At 51.5% G+C, this 19,064-nt stretch overlaps 2 protein-coding genes across 3 annotated transcripts in view; one reads left to right on the top strand and one right to left on the bottom strand.

The window, feature by feature from the left end:
- The window catches only part of WDR7 (WD repeat domain 7), a 38,629-nt gene extending 23,895 nt beyond the window's left edge, over positions 1-14,734 (bottom strand). For both annotated transcript variants that reach the window (XM_040089965.1, XM_040089966.1), the window contains exons 1-16: positions 14,633-14,734; positions 10,304-10,472; positions 9,413-9,519; positions 8,609-8,687; positions 8,319-8,493; positions 7,717-7,793; positions 6,848-6,967; positions 6,414-6,559; positions 5,924-6,026; positions 5,667-5,808; positions 4,609-4,857; positions 3,792-4,012; positions 3,156-3,351; positions 2,360-2,574; positions 516-1,249; positions 303-394 (exon numbers count right to left, since the gene is read on the bottom strand). In XM_040089965.1, coding sequence (XP_039945899.1) covers positions 303-394; positions 516-1,249; positions 2,360-2,574; positions 3,156-3,351; positions 3,792-4,012; positions 4,609-4,857; positions 5,667-5,808; positions 5,924-6,026; positions 6,414-6,559; positions 6,848-6,967; positions 7,717-7,793; positions 8,319-8,493; positions 8,609-8,687; positions 9,413-9,519; positions 10,304-10,459 — 2,812 coding nt within the window. In that variant the 5' untranslated portion in view covers positions 10,460-10,472; positions 14,633-14,734. The remainder of the gene's footprint in view (positions 1-302; positions 395-515; positions 1,250-2,359; positions 2,575-3,155; positions 3,352-3,791; positions 4,013-4,608; positions 4,858-5,666; positions 5,809-5,923; positions 6,027-6,413; positions 6,560-6,847; positions 6,968-7,716; positions 7,794-8,318; positions 8,494-8,608; positions 8,688-9,412; positions 9,520-10,303; positions 10,473-14,632) is intronic.
- An 848-nt stretch (positions 14,735-15,582) lies between these two features.
- Positions 15,583-19,013, top strand: TXNL1 (thioredoxin like 1; the record flags this gene model as incomplete). Its single annotated transcript, XM_040090303.2, has 6 exons — positions 15,583-15,745; positions 16,913-17,009; positions 17,345-17,518; positions 18,111-18,233; positions 18,479-18,548; positions 18,844-19,013. Coding segments are annotated over exons 1-6 (732 nt in total), but the record flags the coding sequence as incomplete, so codon positions are not given.
- Positions 19,014-19,064: the final 51 nt, after the last annotated feature.

The raw sequence follows: 19,064 nt of genomic DNA, 5'->3' as shown, positions 1-19,064 counted from the left end.
ATGCCTGACTGGAAATTAGAAACCCAGGAATTTTGCTGCCTCTTTGTGCTTTTCCCCTATTTCCACAGATTTGGAATTTGCACTGAAAACGTAAATTAGAGCTGCACAAACCCACCCCAGACCCAAACTAAAGCTTCACTCCAGAGTTTTTTGCCTGCTGTTGCTGGAGGCGCTCGCTCCTTTCCAAGGTGAGGAGCTCCAACCAGCCAAGGAGCGATTCCGGTGCATTTCCCCGTCCCCTCGCTATCGAGGTGCCAAACCCGGAGCGCAGAGCTGCAGTAACGCACAGGAAGCGCCCTTACCCTGTTTGATCTGCCCCTGCACCGCGGGGCCGGACGCGGGCGGCGGCGGCGGCTTCGCCTTGGCCAGCTCGGGGGTGCCGGGCCTGGGCGGCCTAAACACGAAACACGCGTGGAGACAAGCGGTCAGCTGCGGCCCCCGAGGCCCCGGGAGCCGTCCCAGGGAACCGCCCCCGCTCCGGGGCCGCGCAGAAGCCGGGCCGGCGCCCGCGGTACCTGCTGGGGCCCTTCTTCATGTGCTCCCCGACGAAGGTGGCATTGGTCATGCTCATCAGCGTGTTGGCCAGCGAGATGACGGACAGCAGGTGCTGCGTGGTGACGGCCCGCGACACTCCGTACGTGCCCTTGCCCGGGCCCTCCGCCGCCGCCGTGCCCGCCGGCCGGTTGTAGCCGGGGAGCATCAGAGACATGTGGCCGCCTCGGGACAGGAGGCCGAAGGACACGGAGCAGTGCGGCTTCAGCATGCCGAGGCGATCCAGGCACAGCTCGTCCAGCACGGAGTTGAGGCCCCAGGCATGCAGGCAGGACATGAAGAGCTTGGCCGTATCCATGGTCAGGTTGTATTCCAGCAAAGTCAGCGGTTTGGATTTGCTGGAGCGATATTCCGGGTCGCCGTCCTCTCTCCTCTGCCTCGCGGCCTCCTCGTCCTCGTCCTCGTCGTCGAGGAGGTGCTCCTTGATGTTCTCCTTGATGGTCTCCTTGACCTGCTGGAAGAGCACGGCCGCCCGCTTGCCGGTGAGGAAGGAGCCGCCCTTGTCGGAGGCGCCGGCGGCTTTCTGCAGGTTCTCCGGGGAGACCGGGGCGGCGCTGGGCCGGGAGGCCTCCTCCGTCAGCAGCTGGATGATCAGGGCCTCCACGTCGAAGAACAGCACGTGGATGTCTGGGTCCGTCAAGTTGGTCTTGATGGCCTGAACCATCAGGGAGTTATGGGAGTACTTGGGTAAATTCCCCTGGAAAAACAAGATGGCAAATTGGGATTCCCGTTGGGGAAGCTGTGGATGAGCCGAGCTCGAAACACAGCCACAAACCACAGAAACTCAATTTACAGGTTAAACTGAGCTGCCCAGGTGAGCCACAAGTTCACACTTCCTTCTCCTGAATCCTATGGGAACAGCAAAACTCCCATCTTTTGTTATTAAGCTTAAAACACGTTAAATATTTCATACTTGCAGGGTGAACTATGGAATCAGTACATGCCATTGCAAAAGAAGCTGCTCAGGTTCACCCACACCTGCACCACTTGCTCATTCCCCTTGAATGAATCTCCTTCCTCCTTCCCTCCCTCCCAAGGGGAAAAGGGTGCTGTGGGATAAAAGGTGAAGGATGTCAGAAAGGAGACCAGAGAGCAGAACACTGAGCCAAGTTTTTAAGCATTATTCTCCCTAACACCCATTCATTCGTTCCCAGCGCCTGCAGTGGACGAGGAGCCCGCACAGCAAACGCTGCAGGCAGGAATGCAACATTCCCAATGCTGCCTGCACTCAGCAGCAGGAGCAGCACAGACCCTGAGCACACCTTCTTTAATGCCGGTGGTGCTCTAAGGAAGGGAGAGCTCTTCTCACAAACAGCAGGTGACAGCACGAGGCAAAGGAAAGGGATAAATGGGAGGAGCTGGGAGCGGAGCTCTGCTGCGCTCTGCTGGCCACCAGCTGTGCCAGGGGAGCTCTGGGAACAATTCCTCATGGAACGGGCTGCCCAAACCCAGGGCAGGGGGGATTTAAAGCCCTGTGGATGTGGCACTCGGGGACACGGGACAGCGGTGACCTTGGCAGTGCTGGAGAATGACTGGACTTGATTTAGAGGGCTTTTCCAGCCTAAACCACTCCACAACTCCAGATTCTCTAACTCAGCCTGAATAAAACCAAAGAGTAGGACACACGCTGAAGTGCCATCATGGACAGCAACAGAAACAGGGGAAGAACCAAGTTTAGGTTTTGGAGAACTGTGTTTAGGGTTTGGAGAACCACGTTTAGGTTTTGTGTTTAGGTTTTGAAGGATGGGAAAGGTCCCGGATCCGATCTCGTCTCCGCAAAGACAGGCTCCCGCCGCAGCGCACCCACCTTATCCGAGGCCTCGGAGGCCAGCAGGTTGGTGGCCAGGGTCTGCAGCTTCTGATGGGCCACGTTCTTGAGGGCGGCCAGGCTGCGGCGGGTCATGGCCTGCTTGAGGTTGACGGCGGGGTGGCTGAGCGCGTCCACGGCGGCCGGGACGGCCTCGTCACAGGCGTTGAGGATCTCCACGGCCGTGATGCCCATCACGCACCTGTCCAGCGCCCCTGCAGGGGTGGCAGAGGAGGGGAACAGCTCAGCATCCCAAAGAGCCCGGGGACACACGGAACCCGCTGGGTTTTATCAGCTGGGCTCCGGGGAACGCTCCTGCACGAGAGTGTCCTGGCTGCTTCGGCTGCCGAGGTTGGGATTAACAGCACCAGGGCTCTGATTGTTAACTCTTGTCTCTATCGCAGCCTTACAAGCCCCGAGTTCTGCTATGCTCCAGCTAATGAGGGTGCAAAATGGACGCCTCTCCAGCCCTACAAAGCCTCTTCAAGGACAAAGTGTCCAATTGTGAGCTAACTCCTGAATTATTTATACTTTTAACCCGGTAACCAAAAACCGACGGTCTGCAATGCGGAACTTTTCACCCAGTTAGAAAAAACCATCCAGAAATTCTCAGCTTCCAGAATGCCAGCACCTCAAAGGATGGCAATTCCCAAACGCGCACGAGGCTCAGGAACGCCCCGGTGCAGCCCTGCACTGAACACCTGGGGCGATAAATCCCAGATATAAACGTGCCACAGCGTGTTTGAACTGCCCCTCAGACAGAGCACCGGTGGGTGTGCTGGATGTGCGAGCTCACCGGTGTCCATCTGCCAGACGTACACGGAGCCGTCGGAGCACCCCACCACCAGGTAGTCATCGGACGGCCTCCACTTGATCACCTGGATCGGGAACAGGTGGCGGGATGCCAGCATGATGCACTTTTTCTCCCTCAGGCTCAGCAGGCCCACGGAGTGATCGCTGGCAACGGAGCAAACACAGTGCTGGACTCTCGCCTGGTAAAGGGAAAAAAGAGAAAAAGCTTCGTCATAACGCAGAGGTGATGTGAAAAACCTTTCCCCCCTTGGGCCAAGCAGGGTGACCAAAAACCCCTTCAATGAACAAAACTCAGGCACTTACGGATGTTCAAACTCACTGAGAACAGAATTCCCCCGGGGCAGAAATTCCCTTTGCACACCACAAAGAGAAAATGGGTATTAAACCCCATCTTGCTAAGCAAACCCCGGGGTTTCTAATCGACGTTGCTTTGTTCATTAAATTCCATTTATTCAGCTAAGTTTCAAGGGGCAAAATTGTCTCTGAATGCTATTTTTAATATAAAAGCTCCTGTTTTCAACCCTTTATTTAACCAAGATGTGAGGGAAGAAAACATAAACAACAGAACAGTCCAGCTCTTTTTGTGAAGCTCTCGGAAGGGTTATCCCGGAGCACTCACGCTGCAGTTCTCCGGCGGAACGAGCAGCTGGCTGATCTCTCCGCCGTGGACGCAGAAGATGTGTTTCATCTCTCCCGAGAAGATGTCCCAGACGATGACGGAGAAATCCACGCCACCGGAGACGAGGTAGCGCTGGTCGTAGCGGGCCGAGACCTGGTGAGGGTACAGCAAACACGTCACCTTGTTCCGGTGGCCTCGCAGCGTCCGGTGAGGGGGCCAGCCTGCCGCGCGGGAGCACAGCGCCGAGAGCACAGGGAGAGAGAGGGAAAACACACACTCAACATCCAACGGCCTCTTGCTGCTGCAACCCACATCCCCAACTACGCAGGTGAGGCTACGGGGAACCCGCGTGCCCACGGGTGGGAGGGTCACATCTGCTTTTCTCTCTGTGTTAGAGCCGGGATTAATACACGGGAGCCGCGGTTTGGCGTTCGGGCTCGGCGTTTGTTAGTTCTTGTTAATTAAGTCATGAGCTCTGACTGACAAGGTAGAGAATGGAGGCGTCTCTAACTCCTCCCAAGGTTATTTAAGCATAAACTATCCAATAATGAGGTGACACCTGTATTATTTATACTTTTAACCCAGTAATTGCAATGCGGAACTTTTCCACCCAATTAGAAAAAAACACCCAAAACCATGAAGGAGGTGAAGGACTTGGACAATGCCTTAAATCCTCCATATTCCCCATATACATTCCTGTATACTAAACCTTAAATCCTCCATATTCCACATATACATTCCTGTATACTAAACCTTAAATCCTCCCATATTCCCCCGTACACATTCCTGTATACTAAACCTTAAATCCCCCCCGTACCTCGGCGCAGCGTGTGCTCCCCCTGCAGCAGCTGCACGATGGCGGTCTGCGTGGCGGGCACGATGACGATGCTGCCGTCCTCGCGGCCGCACACCAGGCGCCCGTGCGCCGGGATGTAGACGCTGGCCGTGACGCGCAGCGGCTCGCTGCCCTGCGGAGCCGTGCTCAGCTGGTCGATGATGCCCGCGGGACGGGGGCTCAGCTGGTCGAAGGCTTCCTGCAGCGAGATGGACGTGCTCGTCCGCAGGCCTGGGGAAAGGAGGGCAAGGGTCAGCCCGAGGTGCGGGCATCGCGGCAACCGCAAAGGGGGAGGCACTGCTGAGGCCGCACCTCCAGCGCCGGGTCCAGTTTGGGGTGGACACTGAGTGCTGTGTCCAGATTAGGATCGACACTGAGTGCAGTGTCCAGTTCTGTCCCCTCAATTTAGGAAGGATGTTGAGACACATCCAGAGGAGGGAAGGAGGCTGGTGAGGGGCTGGGAACGCAAACCCCGTGAGGAAGGGCTGAGGGAGCTGGGGTTGTTTATCCTGGAGAAAAGGAGACTCAGAGGTGACCTTATCACACTCCACAGCTCCCTGAAAGGCGGCTGTGCTCAGCTGGGGTTGGTCTCTTTCTCCAGGCAAAGGAAATACAGGCTGGGTATCAGGAGAGAGTTTTTTACAGAAAGAGTGATAAAGTACTGGGATGGTCTGCCCGGGGAGCTGATGGAGTCACCATCTCTGGATGTGTTTAAAAACAGACTCGGTGCTGTGGTTTAGTTGAGGTGTAAGGGCTGGGTTAGACTCAATGATCTGGGAGTTCTCTCCAACCTGGTGATTCTGTGAATTCTGTGCTGGAATTGGGTGTCTAAGGTGACTCCCAACCCACCGTGGGATTCTCCGCTGGAAATGAATTCACTACAATAATACCAATTAAGATTTGGAGCATACCTGCTAAGATGAAGACACTTCAGCTCCTACAAGGAGGTAACGATTAAAGCCCAACTTCTGTTGGGAGAACCAGCACGGCTTTACCCAGCAAAACCACACAGAAACCACAAGGATCTGATCATTAATTACCTTTTGCACCCTCCCGCTGCTCAAGGGCGTCAGGAATGCTCCAAAGGCAGAGTCTCCCTGAGGAGTCTCCCTGGATCAAGAGCCTGTAGGAAAACTCTCTCTGGCCACAGAAGAACCGAGTCACTGGAGGACATATGAGCAGCTGTGGGGAAAATGAGGAAGGACCTCAGAGCACGCACAAAGCTCGTGCTCAGCTCCCAGTTCCTGCTTCTGAAAGCAGGACCGAAGCCTGAAACGCTGCAGAGGAAGAGATGTACCTGCTTCTCTGCTCTGTCCAACACGCTGTGCAGCAAAGGCGGGATCGCGCTTTCCACCGCTTTCCCCACATCCCTGCGGAACGAATCACTGGCTGGGAGGCAGCTGGGTGTAAGAACAACGACAGGAGGAAAATTCCTCGTGTTTAAAGAGCAATTCCTACAGCAGGACATGGATCCGGCTCCCACCCTCATGCTCCAAGCACACCAAGGCAAGGAAGGAGCTCCCACTCGATTTACGTGGGAATATTCAGGATAAATCACTATCTCTACCCAGAGCAAACACATCTGCACACCATGAAGACATCAGAAAGAAGTATTTGATATTACTCTTGTAATTTTCAACCTCTTTGGTGCCAAATTAATTTCACAGTTTTGTATTTACATGTCTTCCCTTACTGGACCCATATTTCAATTCATTCGGTTCCATTCAAATTAATCAAAAATCAAATAAAATTTAAGAAAATTAAATAAATTGTCTTTTGTTGAGTACCTGGCTGGTAAGTTATAGATGAAACTTTGTCCATCCTCTGTCCATACAACCACTTTATCAGCTGCCACAAAGTCCCCGCCAGTCCAGGTCTGCTCATTTTCACTGGGCACGGAGCATAAGAGGGAATAATCTCCAGCATCGAAAACCTGGGAGGAAACAGGAAGCAGAGTCTGCTGTTATGAACCAGTTAACTACACATTAAAATGCCCAGGCAGCAGCTGATTTTGAGTATCACAGGACCACGGAATGGTTTCGGTTGGAAAAGACTTGAAGGGGCACCTTGTTCCAAACCCACACCCCAGGCAGAGGTTTGGATTAAATATCTAGAAATACATGGAACGTGTAATAGAGGCACACTGAAGAGACCTGGAGCATCTTCCCCTGAACGTTTTCCTGTGGTTTAATCGGGATTCCTGAGGGGGAAGGGGCCTTACCCTCCAGTACTTGGAGCACACCACCAGCAGCGAGCGCTGGGTGAAGGCGCAGAAGGAAATGCTCTGGCAGTTCTCGCAGTAGATGGGCTTGGACTCCTCCTCAAACACCGGCGTGGTGTCCTAAAGCAAACACAACCAGCACTCAACCCACTGCTCCCTGCTCCAGCTCAGCTCAGGGCCATGCCAGAGCCCAGGGAAAACCACTGGGGCACTTCTCCGGGTGCCAGACAGCCGATTTCCATGGAAAACCCAAACCCTGGGAGCAGGTTCTGCTCCGTTCCCCCTCCTAAGCTGATCTGCAGGAACACGTGGTGTCCTCTTTGGGCACTTAAATCTCCCAGACTGCCCAGCAGGACAGATTAGTGGTGCTGACCTTGCAGCAGGCAGGAAGCTGGAATGAAGCAGCTATCACTCCTAAGGAGAAGGTGATTTTTCCTTAGTTGAGAAACATCTTTTACAAGAGGTTTCTGTGAGGAAAACCTCCGATTTACCACAGCTCTGAGACCTGGGGCAAATCTCCTTTAAGACTTTTATTCATTATTACCCAGGAAATGCCAAGTAACAGGGAGCTGGACATAATCCCCAGTAATGAATATTCCTAAAAACTGTACGGTCTGCTCAGCAAAGTATTAACCCAAACGGCTACACGGTACAAATAAAAAACAGATTTGGAAAAACCGGACATAATCTTGCACCTAATCTGGAAATCAGTCCTCTGAGAAGTATCAGGAATTCTGACGGCCACTTAAATCAGTACAGAAAAATTCAGCCAGTCGATTTTCCACCGGCAAAGAGGAAAAAGAACACGGGGAGCAGAAGCCTCCATCCCACTGGAAGCATCATCACTAACCCAGCAGGCTCTGCCCTACCTGCAGCCGGCTGACTTCTGAGGTGATGATCCACACTTTGAGGATGCCAGTCACGGACACGGCCACCACGGTGTCCTCTGGGAACACAAAAACGGGGCTGAGGCACGAGGGCCTCCTCGCCTGTGCGCACCTGAGCGCAAAGGAAAACCTGATCCCAGCATCCCGGGAGCCTCCGCTGCCCAATGGAATGTTTATTTGGGAAGAGGGTTGTGGAACAATGAATAAACGAAAGGCATTAGCAGGAATCTCTCTGTACCAGAGCTCATTTCCAGGTGTTCCAGCCATTTATTTGCTGTGGGGGGAAGAGCTGAGCTTTCCCACCCCGGGATTTTGGGAATGCCCGGTTCAGAACTGCCTTAACTCAAGAGAGAAGCCCTTTAGTCAGGATTTTCTCCTCCGTGCTCCCCAAATCTCTCAGGAATTCCAGGCTCCACAAGACCACACTCGTCCGCCAGAAATGAAAGCCCACCAAATGAACACCCACGAGCAGAACAAACCCAGTCCGTGCTCGGGGGAGCAGGATTCCCCTGGATCCCTGGAAGTGTCCAAGGCCAGGCTGGATGGGCACAGTGGAAGGTGTCCCTGCCACAGGAAATAATCACCTTGTGTCCTGTTGGAGCGGATGATGGTCATGGAGCTGATCCAGTCAGGAGAGATCTTGGAGATCAAAGAATAAAGAACTTCAAGGCTGGTTGCATCCACGACCAGAATTTCAGGATAATGCCCGTGGCACAGGAGTCTCCCTTCCCGCTGCGTGCCCACCGTGAACTGATAGAACTGCAGAGATGGGAGCAGACAGGAATTAGGATCCAGGCAGGATTCCCTCACCTCCCAGACCCTTCCTGCTGCCTGCAGGAGGACACTTCCCGCTGTGCCACGCCCCAGCCCTCACCTGGATGCCCGTGTGCGCGCAGGCCAGCTTGGTGAACTCGATGCACCTGCCATCGTTCACATCCCACAGGCACATCTCCCTAAAGCACAGGAAATCCCCGTGGAAAACACGCCAGGCTGCCAAGCGCTTGAAACCCCCCGCATCGGGAGGAGCTTCCTCTGAACCATCTCTTAGGGATTGCACCAAGTGTATTCAGAGAAACTCAAAATGGACTGGACTTTCCAGCCCTCCTAAATCCACACAACCTCCTGCTCCCTGTGAGGATAAATTACAGAACCCACAGGAGTTCAAACCAGCAGCTATCACCCCCTTTACAGTACTCTTTAATTAAAACTTTATATTCCAGTTTAATCAGAATGGAATCTGTGAGGCGCTTTCTCCTTCCCATCAGATAGATAAATTCCCGATGAAAACACATTCTTATTTTAAACCCAATGGGAAGAGATTAGCTAGCCCTGAAATCAGCCCAAGGTAGAGATTCTAAATTTTGACACAAAATCCCCTCAAATTCCTTGTAAAAGGCTATTTAGACAAATCATTCCCTACCTTTTCTGAATTAAAAAAAAAAAAAAAAAAACCTCCATCTATTTGGATATCAATAGCACAAGAAATCCTTCCTGCTTCTACCTCTAAACTGCTGCTCCATGATTAATAAACAAAACCAAGCAAAAATTATAACATATTTGCTGAGGATTTTTTTTTTCTTGAGGATAAAAATCAAACACAGCGGTGAATATATGGACAAACTGGGGACAAATTCCCATCACTGCAGTTCTGCACATCAATAAACACTTGGAAACTCACCCACTCTCTGATGCACTCACTATATACTGCTTTTCACTGGAAGCTGAGGCCTTGGATAAACAAGTAACTGAGGCTGTATGACCAAAGAGCAGAGCTCTGGGATTGATCTGGGATCAGGGAGAGAAAACAGGGAGCCAAAATCACACAGATGACCACAATATCCATATCCCAGCCTTCCACCTCACGTGTTATACATCCATTAATATGTGCATACACATTTAATTAGCACCAGCAGTGGATGGATCATCTTGGAAGACTTTCTACTTCACACAGGAATGAGAATTTGGGGGGAAAACACATTTTGCGAATTCCTCTCCATATTTACAGATCAGGAGCTGATTTTGGCTCAATTCAATTTAAATTGAGTTTGGCTGAATGAAAAAGATTGTGCTGCACATTAAGAGCTTTCCCCAGTTCCTGTATATCCATAAATAAGGGGAGACCCCAGAGCCCATTCCAGTGCCTAAAAAAGAGAGCTGGAGAGGGACTTGGGACAGGGAATGGAGTGCCAAGAAAAAGGGGAATGGCTTTCTACTGCCGGTTGGGATATTGGGAAGGAATTCCTTTTCACCACGCAATATTAAGCAGCTCAGCTAGAAAGTAACTGATTTAGAGCAGGAATGAGTTAAAACCAAACTTCCGACAGGAGCAACAACAAGGTCCAAGAGCCCAAACACCTCTTTGTAAGCTGGAACAGCGCTGTGGGAAGGGAAGGGAAGGGAAGGGAAGGGAAGGGAAGGGAAGGGAAGGGAAGGGAAGGGAAGGGAAGGGAAGGGAAGGGAAGGGAAGGGAAGGGAAGGGAGGGGCAGAGCAGCCACCCAGGCATTAGGAGAGGGAGGACAGGCTGCACTCCCGGGCGCTGGGAATGAATGTGAACTCTGCATCCATTACCTGCAGGTCAGGACCCAGGTCCCAGAGGCAGATCTGCCCGTCGTGGCAGCCGGTGACGATGACGGAGCCGTCCACGAGCAGCAGGGAGGACACGCAGTGCGTGGGGGCGCGCCGGCCCCACAGCACGATGGGCAGCACCAGGCTGTTCCCGGCCATGGCCACCGAGCGCCTGGAACCGCGACAGCACAGCAACATCAGCAACGGCCCGGGCTGCTCCCTTCGCTCCTGCTTCTGCTGCCTTTTCCCCTCATGTCTCCACCGTCTTGCTCCCTCCTGTCTCTGCCATTTTGTCCCCTCATGTTTTTCCCTCCCCTTTTCCTCTCATGTTTTTCCTGCCCTTTTCCCCCTCACATTTGGGGGAGTCCCAGAATGCAGCAGATGGGGTGCAGCAGATGGACAGACGGACATGACCCCACAGGTATGAGGCAATTATGCTGTTTATTTACTTTGGGAGGGGTCAGGGTGGCTGCAGTCTCCCAAAATCCAAAATATTATCCTTCAAACCAAGAGGGAGGGGAGCAAAAGGTAGGGGCCAAACCACACATCTCTGCGCACACAAGGATTTTTGCCCAAATCCCACTTTTTAGAGTAATTTTGGTGTAAAAAATGTTTTAAGCCCCGAGGCTGAAAGCTGTTTTTATATCCCTGATGTTATTATGCCCCTGCTACAAAGACATTCATGTTGGAATATGGAATATCCTGCCTTAGGTGAAATCAACCTTGTATAATCCACTGATAAACTGGATCCTGGCCACTCTCCAGCAGGAAACAGGTCCAGTGCTATCTTTACAGCAACGTTTCGGCTCTTCCGAACGTATTGACACAAAAAACACAGCAGAATCTCAATTGTCCCCAGGCCAAAATGGTCTCAGTGACTGGGAATAGAAACTCAAGTTGTGGCAATAAAACCCACTTGGATTTGCACAAGATTTAAACCCCACAACAACCCTCTGTTTGTGGTAGCAACATTCCCAGCCTGCTAAGCACTTCCATGCTTTTAGAACTGAGGTTTTCTTATCGATGAAAAGGTCACGTTAAATAAATAACCAAACACTCCTTGTGGATTACCCAGTGAAGGATTAGGCACTGAACTCACCCCAGCTCAAACCAGAGCTCTGATTTAGAGGAGCATGAACACACCAAAACAGGTTTTAAAATATGAGTGTTTTCCTGTTTTTTTTTTTTTTAATAGCCACATACACATTGTTCTACCTTGAGGCACCCAGCAATACTTGCATTTTTCACAGGTCTGTAAACCTGTTTCCCAGCACTTGAGAGGGAATAAATCTGAATTATGACAGAAAAAAAAAAGAAAAAAAAAAAGGTCAGCCTGAATATGAGTGAGGTTCCCAACTCCACTTTCTGCTGGGATAACCACGGGTATCCCTGGGATGGATACAAGGAACCAACAGGCAAACCAGCAGCAACGGGGAGGTTTTCCAGCCCTGTCCATCCTGGAAGTGTCCAAGGGGCTTGGAGCAACCTGGGGGGTGGAAGATGTCCCTGCACCACCTGTGCCAGCGCCCCGATCTACTCCGACAGAAATTCCTGTCATTTCTCAGCCACTGAAAACCACAGGAGCTGCTATTCCATTTGATGAGCGCTGCCACCCTCTGCAGCCAGAGAACTGGAACACAAATGGAAAAAAAGGGGGAAGGGAGGGAGCAAGGGCAGGATAATGAATGGCTAAGGATTACACGCGGCTCCCGGGAGGCTCCTGACAAGTCAGGGATCAATTGTGGGGTTTCCACAAAATCCACCTCGCAAAATCAGTCATATCGCATCCAGTGACCCTTCCCAGTAATGCAGCTCATTCCTGGCAGCCCACCGGCCCATCTTCATTAAAAGCTATTTAATTAAGAGCTCAAAACTTACGATCAGGATCAATACAGACCGAAAATCCACTCTTTCACCACCCTGCAAACCACACCTGGCCCTGCAGAGTTAATTGTTATGCAATGCTGGATCAATTGCTCTGTCTGGACCATCACAATACAGAAAGAGAAATTAATTCAGCATTTTAAACAACACGGTGACAAACAAAGAGCTGCAATTAAACCAGGCTTGATTCTCAGGGAAATCATCATAAAAATGGAATAAAGGCAGGAATAAAGCGTCCAGATGCAACAGAACAAAATGCAAATACCAACAACAAGAACAAAACCACCCATAGCAAACAAATACCCACACAATTTTCGTGAGGAAACAAACCAAAAATGACGAAACCAGAGCTGAAAAATTCCAGCAAGCGACACAAAACCCCCTTCCCACTCCCTTACTGCCCAAGCCCATGACATGAACGAGTCACAGCATTCACGTGGCTGTCAAAAACAGCTGCGTTTTTAAATAAATACAGAAACTCCCCTACCGGGGCACAGAGATCCTGCATTTCATGATGCTGCACTTGCAGCTACTTCCGAACGCTTCCAAACCCACAGCACTCCGAATAACGGGAATTCTCAAAAGGAACATATAGGAGGGTAATAAACATACAAGAGCATCAGCACATAACTAACCTAAGGGAGTCCAGATTTTCCATGCAGAAAACACATTTCCAATCCCCTGACAGCCCCATTTCAAACACAGCCCTCAGAATATTTCATAGCCAAGGCTCTGGGAGAGGGAGGAAAAAGAAAAACTACCTCTGTCCTTCCAGTTTTCGGCTACGGCAGCGCAAGGCCTTCATAAAAAACTTCCTTTTCAGCAAAAGCCACATTTTAATTCCCCAGGAATCTGGATTCCAGAGCTTAGCCCGGGCAAACACCAGCTGCAGCCCCTGCCAGCACCAAAATCCCTTTTTGTCTGAATACAATCAATAGTTCCATTTTTTTTGACATCAGTGATGACAAAGTACAGGAGCAAATCAACACTGTCCCAGTGCCAGACGGGCCCAAAAGCAGGCAGGGAATCATTCCACAGCAACCCCTACACCGCAGCCACTCAGAGCTCCCCAAAACCCACAATTTCCTGCAGAAAAGGGAACTTGGAAGTGGCAGATGGACGAGCAAAGGTCTTCCTGTTCACAATTCTGCCTCCACGGGGTAAATCCGCCTCCATCGCTTCCACAAGTGCCAAAATCCTGCTTCTCTTCCCAAAGCACAATAAAGCAGATTATTCTGTTATTCCACGTACGTAGGGATATACACACGTATCTAACCAGCCTGGTATTTAATTCCTCCCCTTTCAATTTTCTAACATAAAGCTTTGCAAATAATAATAATAATAATAAATAAATGGTATAGGAATAATTCTAATCTTACACATGCAAGAAGGGCAGGGATGTGGGAACGCACGCAGCAATACTGTACAACAAACAGAACGAACGTGGGGTGTGGAAAAACGCCTTTCCAAACCCAGGATTTTTAAAATATTTAAACAGAAAGCGGTTATTTCAATGAGGAAATGAACAACAAAAAAAGTTAAATAATGGGTTAACCCGACAGAATAATCCAGTGACTCTCTGAACTGCTCCGCTTAAAGGTGGGATTTAGGCACATTTAATAATCCGGGATCAATTCCTATTTCAGTAAAACCACTACACTGATTTTTCAAGCACAAGGTATTAAATGCTGTATCCAAATTTCCACTCAACACCTACCCAGAAATCCACAAAATGCATCCTCACAGCCAGAAAAAAAACCCAAATAGAATAAAAAAGGGACCACTGAGGGAGTGAGAATACAACGAAAACGCTTTTTCTGGGTACGCAGGAGGTTCCAAACCAAGACAGAGAAGGAAATGCAAATCTGGGACACGAGATTGGAATTAATTAACACCTCTGGAAGCCACTTGCAGTTTTTCCTGGTGCTTAATTTGATGACACACTGAACTCATAGTTATTTTTCCTGCTTCAAAATGGCACAAAGGACAGTTATCCAAAGCAGCTGGAGAACTCCAAACCCCATCCCTGGGCGCCCGTGTCTGGGGCAGGAAAGGGAAATAAAACCGGGAAAGACCGCGAGGCAGCAAAAAATTGGCATTAAAAAGCATTTAAGCCCCCTAAGAGGATCAATGTCCTCAGGTTAGCAGAGATTGAAACCCCCATGCATTAATAACCCGCCGCTCGTTTTGAGGTGAAACCTGACGAAATTAAAACCTCAAATCCCGCTCCGTTAACAGCGTGGGGCCGCTCCCGGTGTCCCGGGATCCCTGGGCTCCCGGCCAGCCGAGCCTCGGGATTCCCGAGTGCCCGCGTCCCTGCTCCTCCCGGTGCCGCAGCCTCCCCAGCACTCCCGCTGCGGCTGCTGCGGGGGCCTGCCGAGAGCCGGGGGCTCACCGCCCCGCCCCGCTCCCGCTGTGAGCGCGCCGTTCTCCCGTCCCCGGTCGTACCTGTTCGGTGCCGGTGCCGGTGCCGGTCCCTTTTCCGGGCCTCACGTGTCCCGGGCACCGCGGCCCCGCCGCGCTCGGTGCGGCAGCGGCCGGATGACACCGCCGGCCGCGACACTGGCGCAAAGCGCCGACCGGCGCGCTTGACGGCAGGGGCCGCCGCCGTGGAAACTGCTGGGTTCCGCTGAGGGCGGGCACGGAGCCGGTGATTGCTTGCTTGCTTACTTCATTACCGAATACTGTAAGGCTTTAAAATTACATCAGAATGCCGGGGATATTCCTGGTTTTTAGCAGAAAAAGCGTAAATGTGAGACGTCTTGAAGTGACGTTTATTATGCTGTGTTATAAAGTACGTTGGGAAGTTGTCGGAAATGATACTGCGAGTGGGGGTCAGAGAAAGTCCTGTGTTTAACTTCGGTTTTATGTTGTGGTTATGACAAGCATTTATTAATCTCTTATTTGCCCCTGTGAAAAGCGAAAGTTCACTCGTAGAATATTTGCCCCTGTTTTGCTTCAGCTTTTATTTCAGAATTCTTTTCGGTTTCGCGACAGCTTGGTTTTGTTAAAAAACATTATTTAAGTAAGGTGACAAAAATTGACATCAGTTCTGCCTGCAAGACAGAAGGGTCACCCCCATAACGTCCCCATTAAACGGGTCAGTGACGAAACTGGTGCTAAATTTTTATGTTAAAATTGTCAGGCGCTTCTCCCTGCACGGACTTGCCGCGCTGCCCGTTCCTTAAACGGCCGCCGGCGGCATCGCTCGTTCACGCGCTGCCCGTTCCCATTGTGGCCGCCGGCCCCCTCCGTACTTTCCCTTCCTCCCCTACCCAAAATGGCCGCCGGCGGCGTCACTCGGGCGCGCGCTGCCCTGCCCCAAGATGGCGGGCGGCGGCCGGGCGGGAGCGGAGCGGAGAGGGGCGGCCGCGCCTGCGCCCGTCCCAGCGGTGCATGCCGGGCGTCCTGCCCGCCGTGACGCTGCACATCGCACCCGGCACCGCCACCGGGGCCCGCGGCCATGGCGGGCGTGAAGGTGATCGCCAACGACACCGAGTTCCAGCCCGAGCTGAGCGCCGCCGGCTCCCGCCTGGCCGTAGTGAAGTTCACCATGAGGGGGTGAGTGAGGGCGGGATGCGGCTCCCTGCGCGCCGCTCCCGGGATGGGCTCTGGTGTTGCCGTGTTTCTATTCGGGGCTCCGAGCGCGGTTTCCCGGCGCGATTTGCTCCGTAACGCGGCAGTGTGGTCACGGCTGTGTTATTTTCGACACCGTGTGTCCCAGGTCCTGGAATAAATTCCCATTTTTTCCCGCCGATCCCGCTGCCCTGCGGACCTGCCAGCCCTCCGGCGCTCGGAGGGAGCGAGGGCTGCGCTGGTTTAAAGCCCCGTTAAAGGGCAGGCAAGTGATGGAAACAAGGCACGAACAACACTAAAAACACCTAAAAACTTGGAAAAACATCCTTTGCCCCCATAAAACTTAGCTGGATCCGCACCCCATTTGCCCAGGGCAAGTGGATTATCCCCTTTCCCCTCCTCAGCAGGGTGGTGCAAGTGTGGTGGAACCGGGATGAATTTGTCACCAAAGAAACCTCAACATCTGAATTATTCCCGTTAATCTGTGAAATCGGGGAGAATAGTGAAAATCTCGGGGGTTTCATCGGGCACTTCATTATTCTCTGGCTGCTGCCTCGTAGTTGTGAGGGGTGTTTTAATTTCACTTTGCATTTCTCCTTCCCAGTGAGAAACTCCCTTTACAGGAATTGGTGCCGCTGAGCACTTCCTACCTTTTTGCTGACACAGAATAAGTGAAAAATACACATTTTCAGCCAAGGCAATGCAGTTAAAACAAAAGAAACCGGCTCTGTCCTCCCAGGGCCAAATGAATATGGGAATAAGTGTTACAGGTGTAAATGGAATTTGTCGTGCAAAGAATTTTATGATCCCCGAAGCTTTGATACATGTTGACCATTAAATATTTAAGTTATGTGTAAATATAATTTTTTTCCCCAGGAGGTAACACGGACTAACGATGAGAGTTTTTTGTTCACTTTTTTTTTTTTTTGCTGATTTTGCCCTCCTTTGATTTTACCACAGCAGGACTGTGGTAAAAATGCTGCAAGTAAAGACAATAAAGTGCAGATTCCTTCATGTCATCTTTCATTGTGCAGCCAGGTAAAGAGGTGTTTTTTACGCCAGGGAAGAGCAGGAATGTTCTGGTTCTGTTTGGGCAGGCATTGAAAAATAAAAGAAATAGGGAACTGAGTGGAAGTGTCGCTTTTCCCTCAGGTGTGGCCCTTGCTTGAGGATCGCGCCCGCCTTCAACGCCCTGAGCAACAAATACCCGCAGGCGACGTTCCTGGAGGTGGACGTGCACCAGTGCCAGGTCTGTGCTCCCAAATCCCACTGCCAGGGAAGGGGCTGGGAGTGGGGGACTGGGGAGCTGCGAGCAACCGCTGGGAGCGAGAGCAAAACCCCTCTCGGGGATCAGCTGTGCTGCCCTTCCTTTGGAGCACGTGAATTCGTTCAGGAATTCATTCTCAGCCCCTGCTGTACTGCTAAAGTAAGAGATACCGAACGCAGTGCTAGTGGGAATTAAACCCAGCCTCCCAGCCAAACATCGCTGCAGTTCTCGAAGTAAAGAGGCAAAGTCTCCATAGCTGGGTTTGTTGGCAGTGCACGGACCTAAAGCAGTGAACAGGGACTCGTTTCTGCTCCCAGGGCACGGCTGCCACCAACAACATCTCGGCCACCCCCACGTTCCTGTTCTTCCGGAACAAAGTGCGCATCGACCAGTACCAGGGAGCAGATGCCGTGGGCTTGGAAGACAAAATCAAACAGCACCTGGAGAACGACCCCGGCAACAGCGAAGACACGGACATCCCCAAAGGATACGTATGTATCTCCCCAGAGTTTTCTTGGAATGTTTGTGTAGCTCGGGTGTTCAAAACCCCTGGTTTTCAAATGCGCTTTATGGCAAATAATTGGATTTTAGGCAAAGCTGCCCAAGGAAATCACTTGTCCGGGCTTTCGTTTCCAGAAAAAAATTAAAATACTGACATATACATGTTTATTAGGAATGAAAAATCTCCCTGGTCATTAAAATTAATTTTGTGTGCCACGATAAACCTTTTCCTTCTCAGTCATCCCAAACATTTCATAAAGTGAGGGAAGTCTCATTTTTCCTTTTCCTAACATTCCCCGGGTGGGTGCTCCTAAAGGGTGTCCATTTTGTGTTTCTCCGTGCCCGTAAAAGAACAAAACCCAAACAGGGTGGCACAGGAGTACTTGGGAACGGTGACGTGCCTGCCCCGAGCGGCACGCAGGATTTAATTCCTGCTGATGCTGGCCTGATTTATCCGTAACTCCTCAAGAACTCCCTGTTTCGATGCCCTGGAGCGCCGGGAAAGCACAGATCCACCCGAGGCTGTGCGTGTGTCCCCGCTCCCCGTCCCCCGCTCATCCCGGCTGCGCTCTCTGTCCCCAGATGGACCTGCTGCCCTTCATTAACAAGGCCGGCTGCGAGTGCCTCAACGAGAGCGACGAGCACGGCTTCGAGAACTGCCTGCGCAAGGATTCCTCCTACCTGGAGTCCGACTGCGACGAGCAGGTACAGAGCTCTCCCGCGGGAGCTCTGGGTGCGGGGAGAGCGCCCGGGGTACGCGGCTCGCGGCGTCGGCGCTTGCCATGCTGAGGATTCCCCGGCACGGCAGCGTTTGCTGGGATAGAAAGGGGTCACAGCGTGTGGAGGTGTCCGCACCAGAGCGTCCCAGAGCCCCTTATCCCCGTTTCCTGTGCTCAGTGGGTTTCAGATGAAAACACCGGGGTGTAATTGTGGTTTTTTTCCCTCCGCAGCTCCTTATCACGGTAGCTTTTAGTCAGCCTGTCAAGCTTTACTCCATGAAACTTCAGGGGCCAGACAATGGTGAGTGGTGCAGATAGAATCATTTATTATCGATTGGTAGGCAAAGATTGATACACAGATAAACGTATTTATTATAGCTTGATACACAAATGTAACTATTTATTGTAGTTTGATGCACAAATATGACTATGGTCTGATACTCTGCAAAGAGACACTAGATGTAATTCCAGGCTGAAGTGAGAGCCACTGAAGCTCTCACCTCATTCTTTTCATGTTGTACAATGACAAACAATTTCAAAACGATCTGGGATTCTGTAATGCACACAGGGAATCACATCCCTCTCTTTTATCCCAGGGCAAGGGCCAAAATACATCAAGATCTTCATCAACCTCCCGCGCTCGATGGACTTCGAGGAGGCAGAGCGCAGCGAACCCACCCAGGCCCTGGAGCTGGGCCCGGAGGACATCAAGGAGGATGGGATCATCCAGCTCCGCTATGTCAAATTCCAGAACGTCAACAGCGTCACTGTAAGTCCCTTTTCCCTGAGGGAACACTGGGCATTGCACAGACACCTG

The sequence above is a fragment of the Hirundo rustica genome, chromosome Z (genome assembly GCF_015227805.2).
Source record: "Hirundo rustica isolate bHirRus1 chromosome Z, bHirRus1.pri.v3, whole genome shotgun sequence".
Classification (NCBI taxonomy): Eukaryota; Metazoa; Chordata; class Aves; order Passeriformes; family Hirundinidae; genus Hirundo; species Hirundo rustica.
The sequence above is the reverse complement of the archived record's forward strand: the minus strand, read 5'-3'. Positions and strand labels throughout refer to the sequence as shown.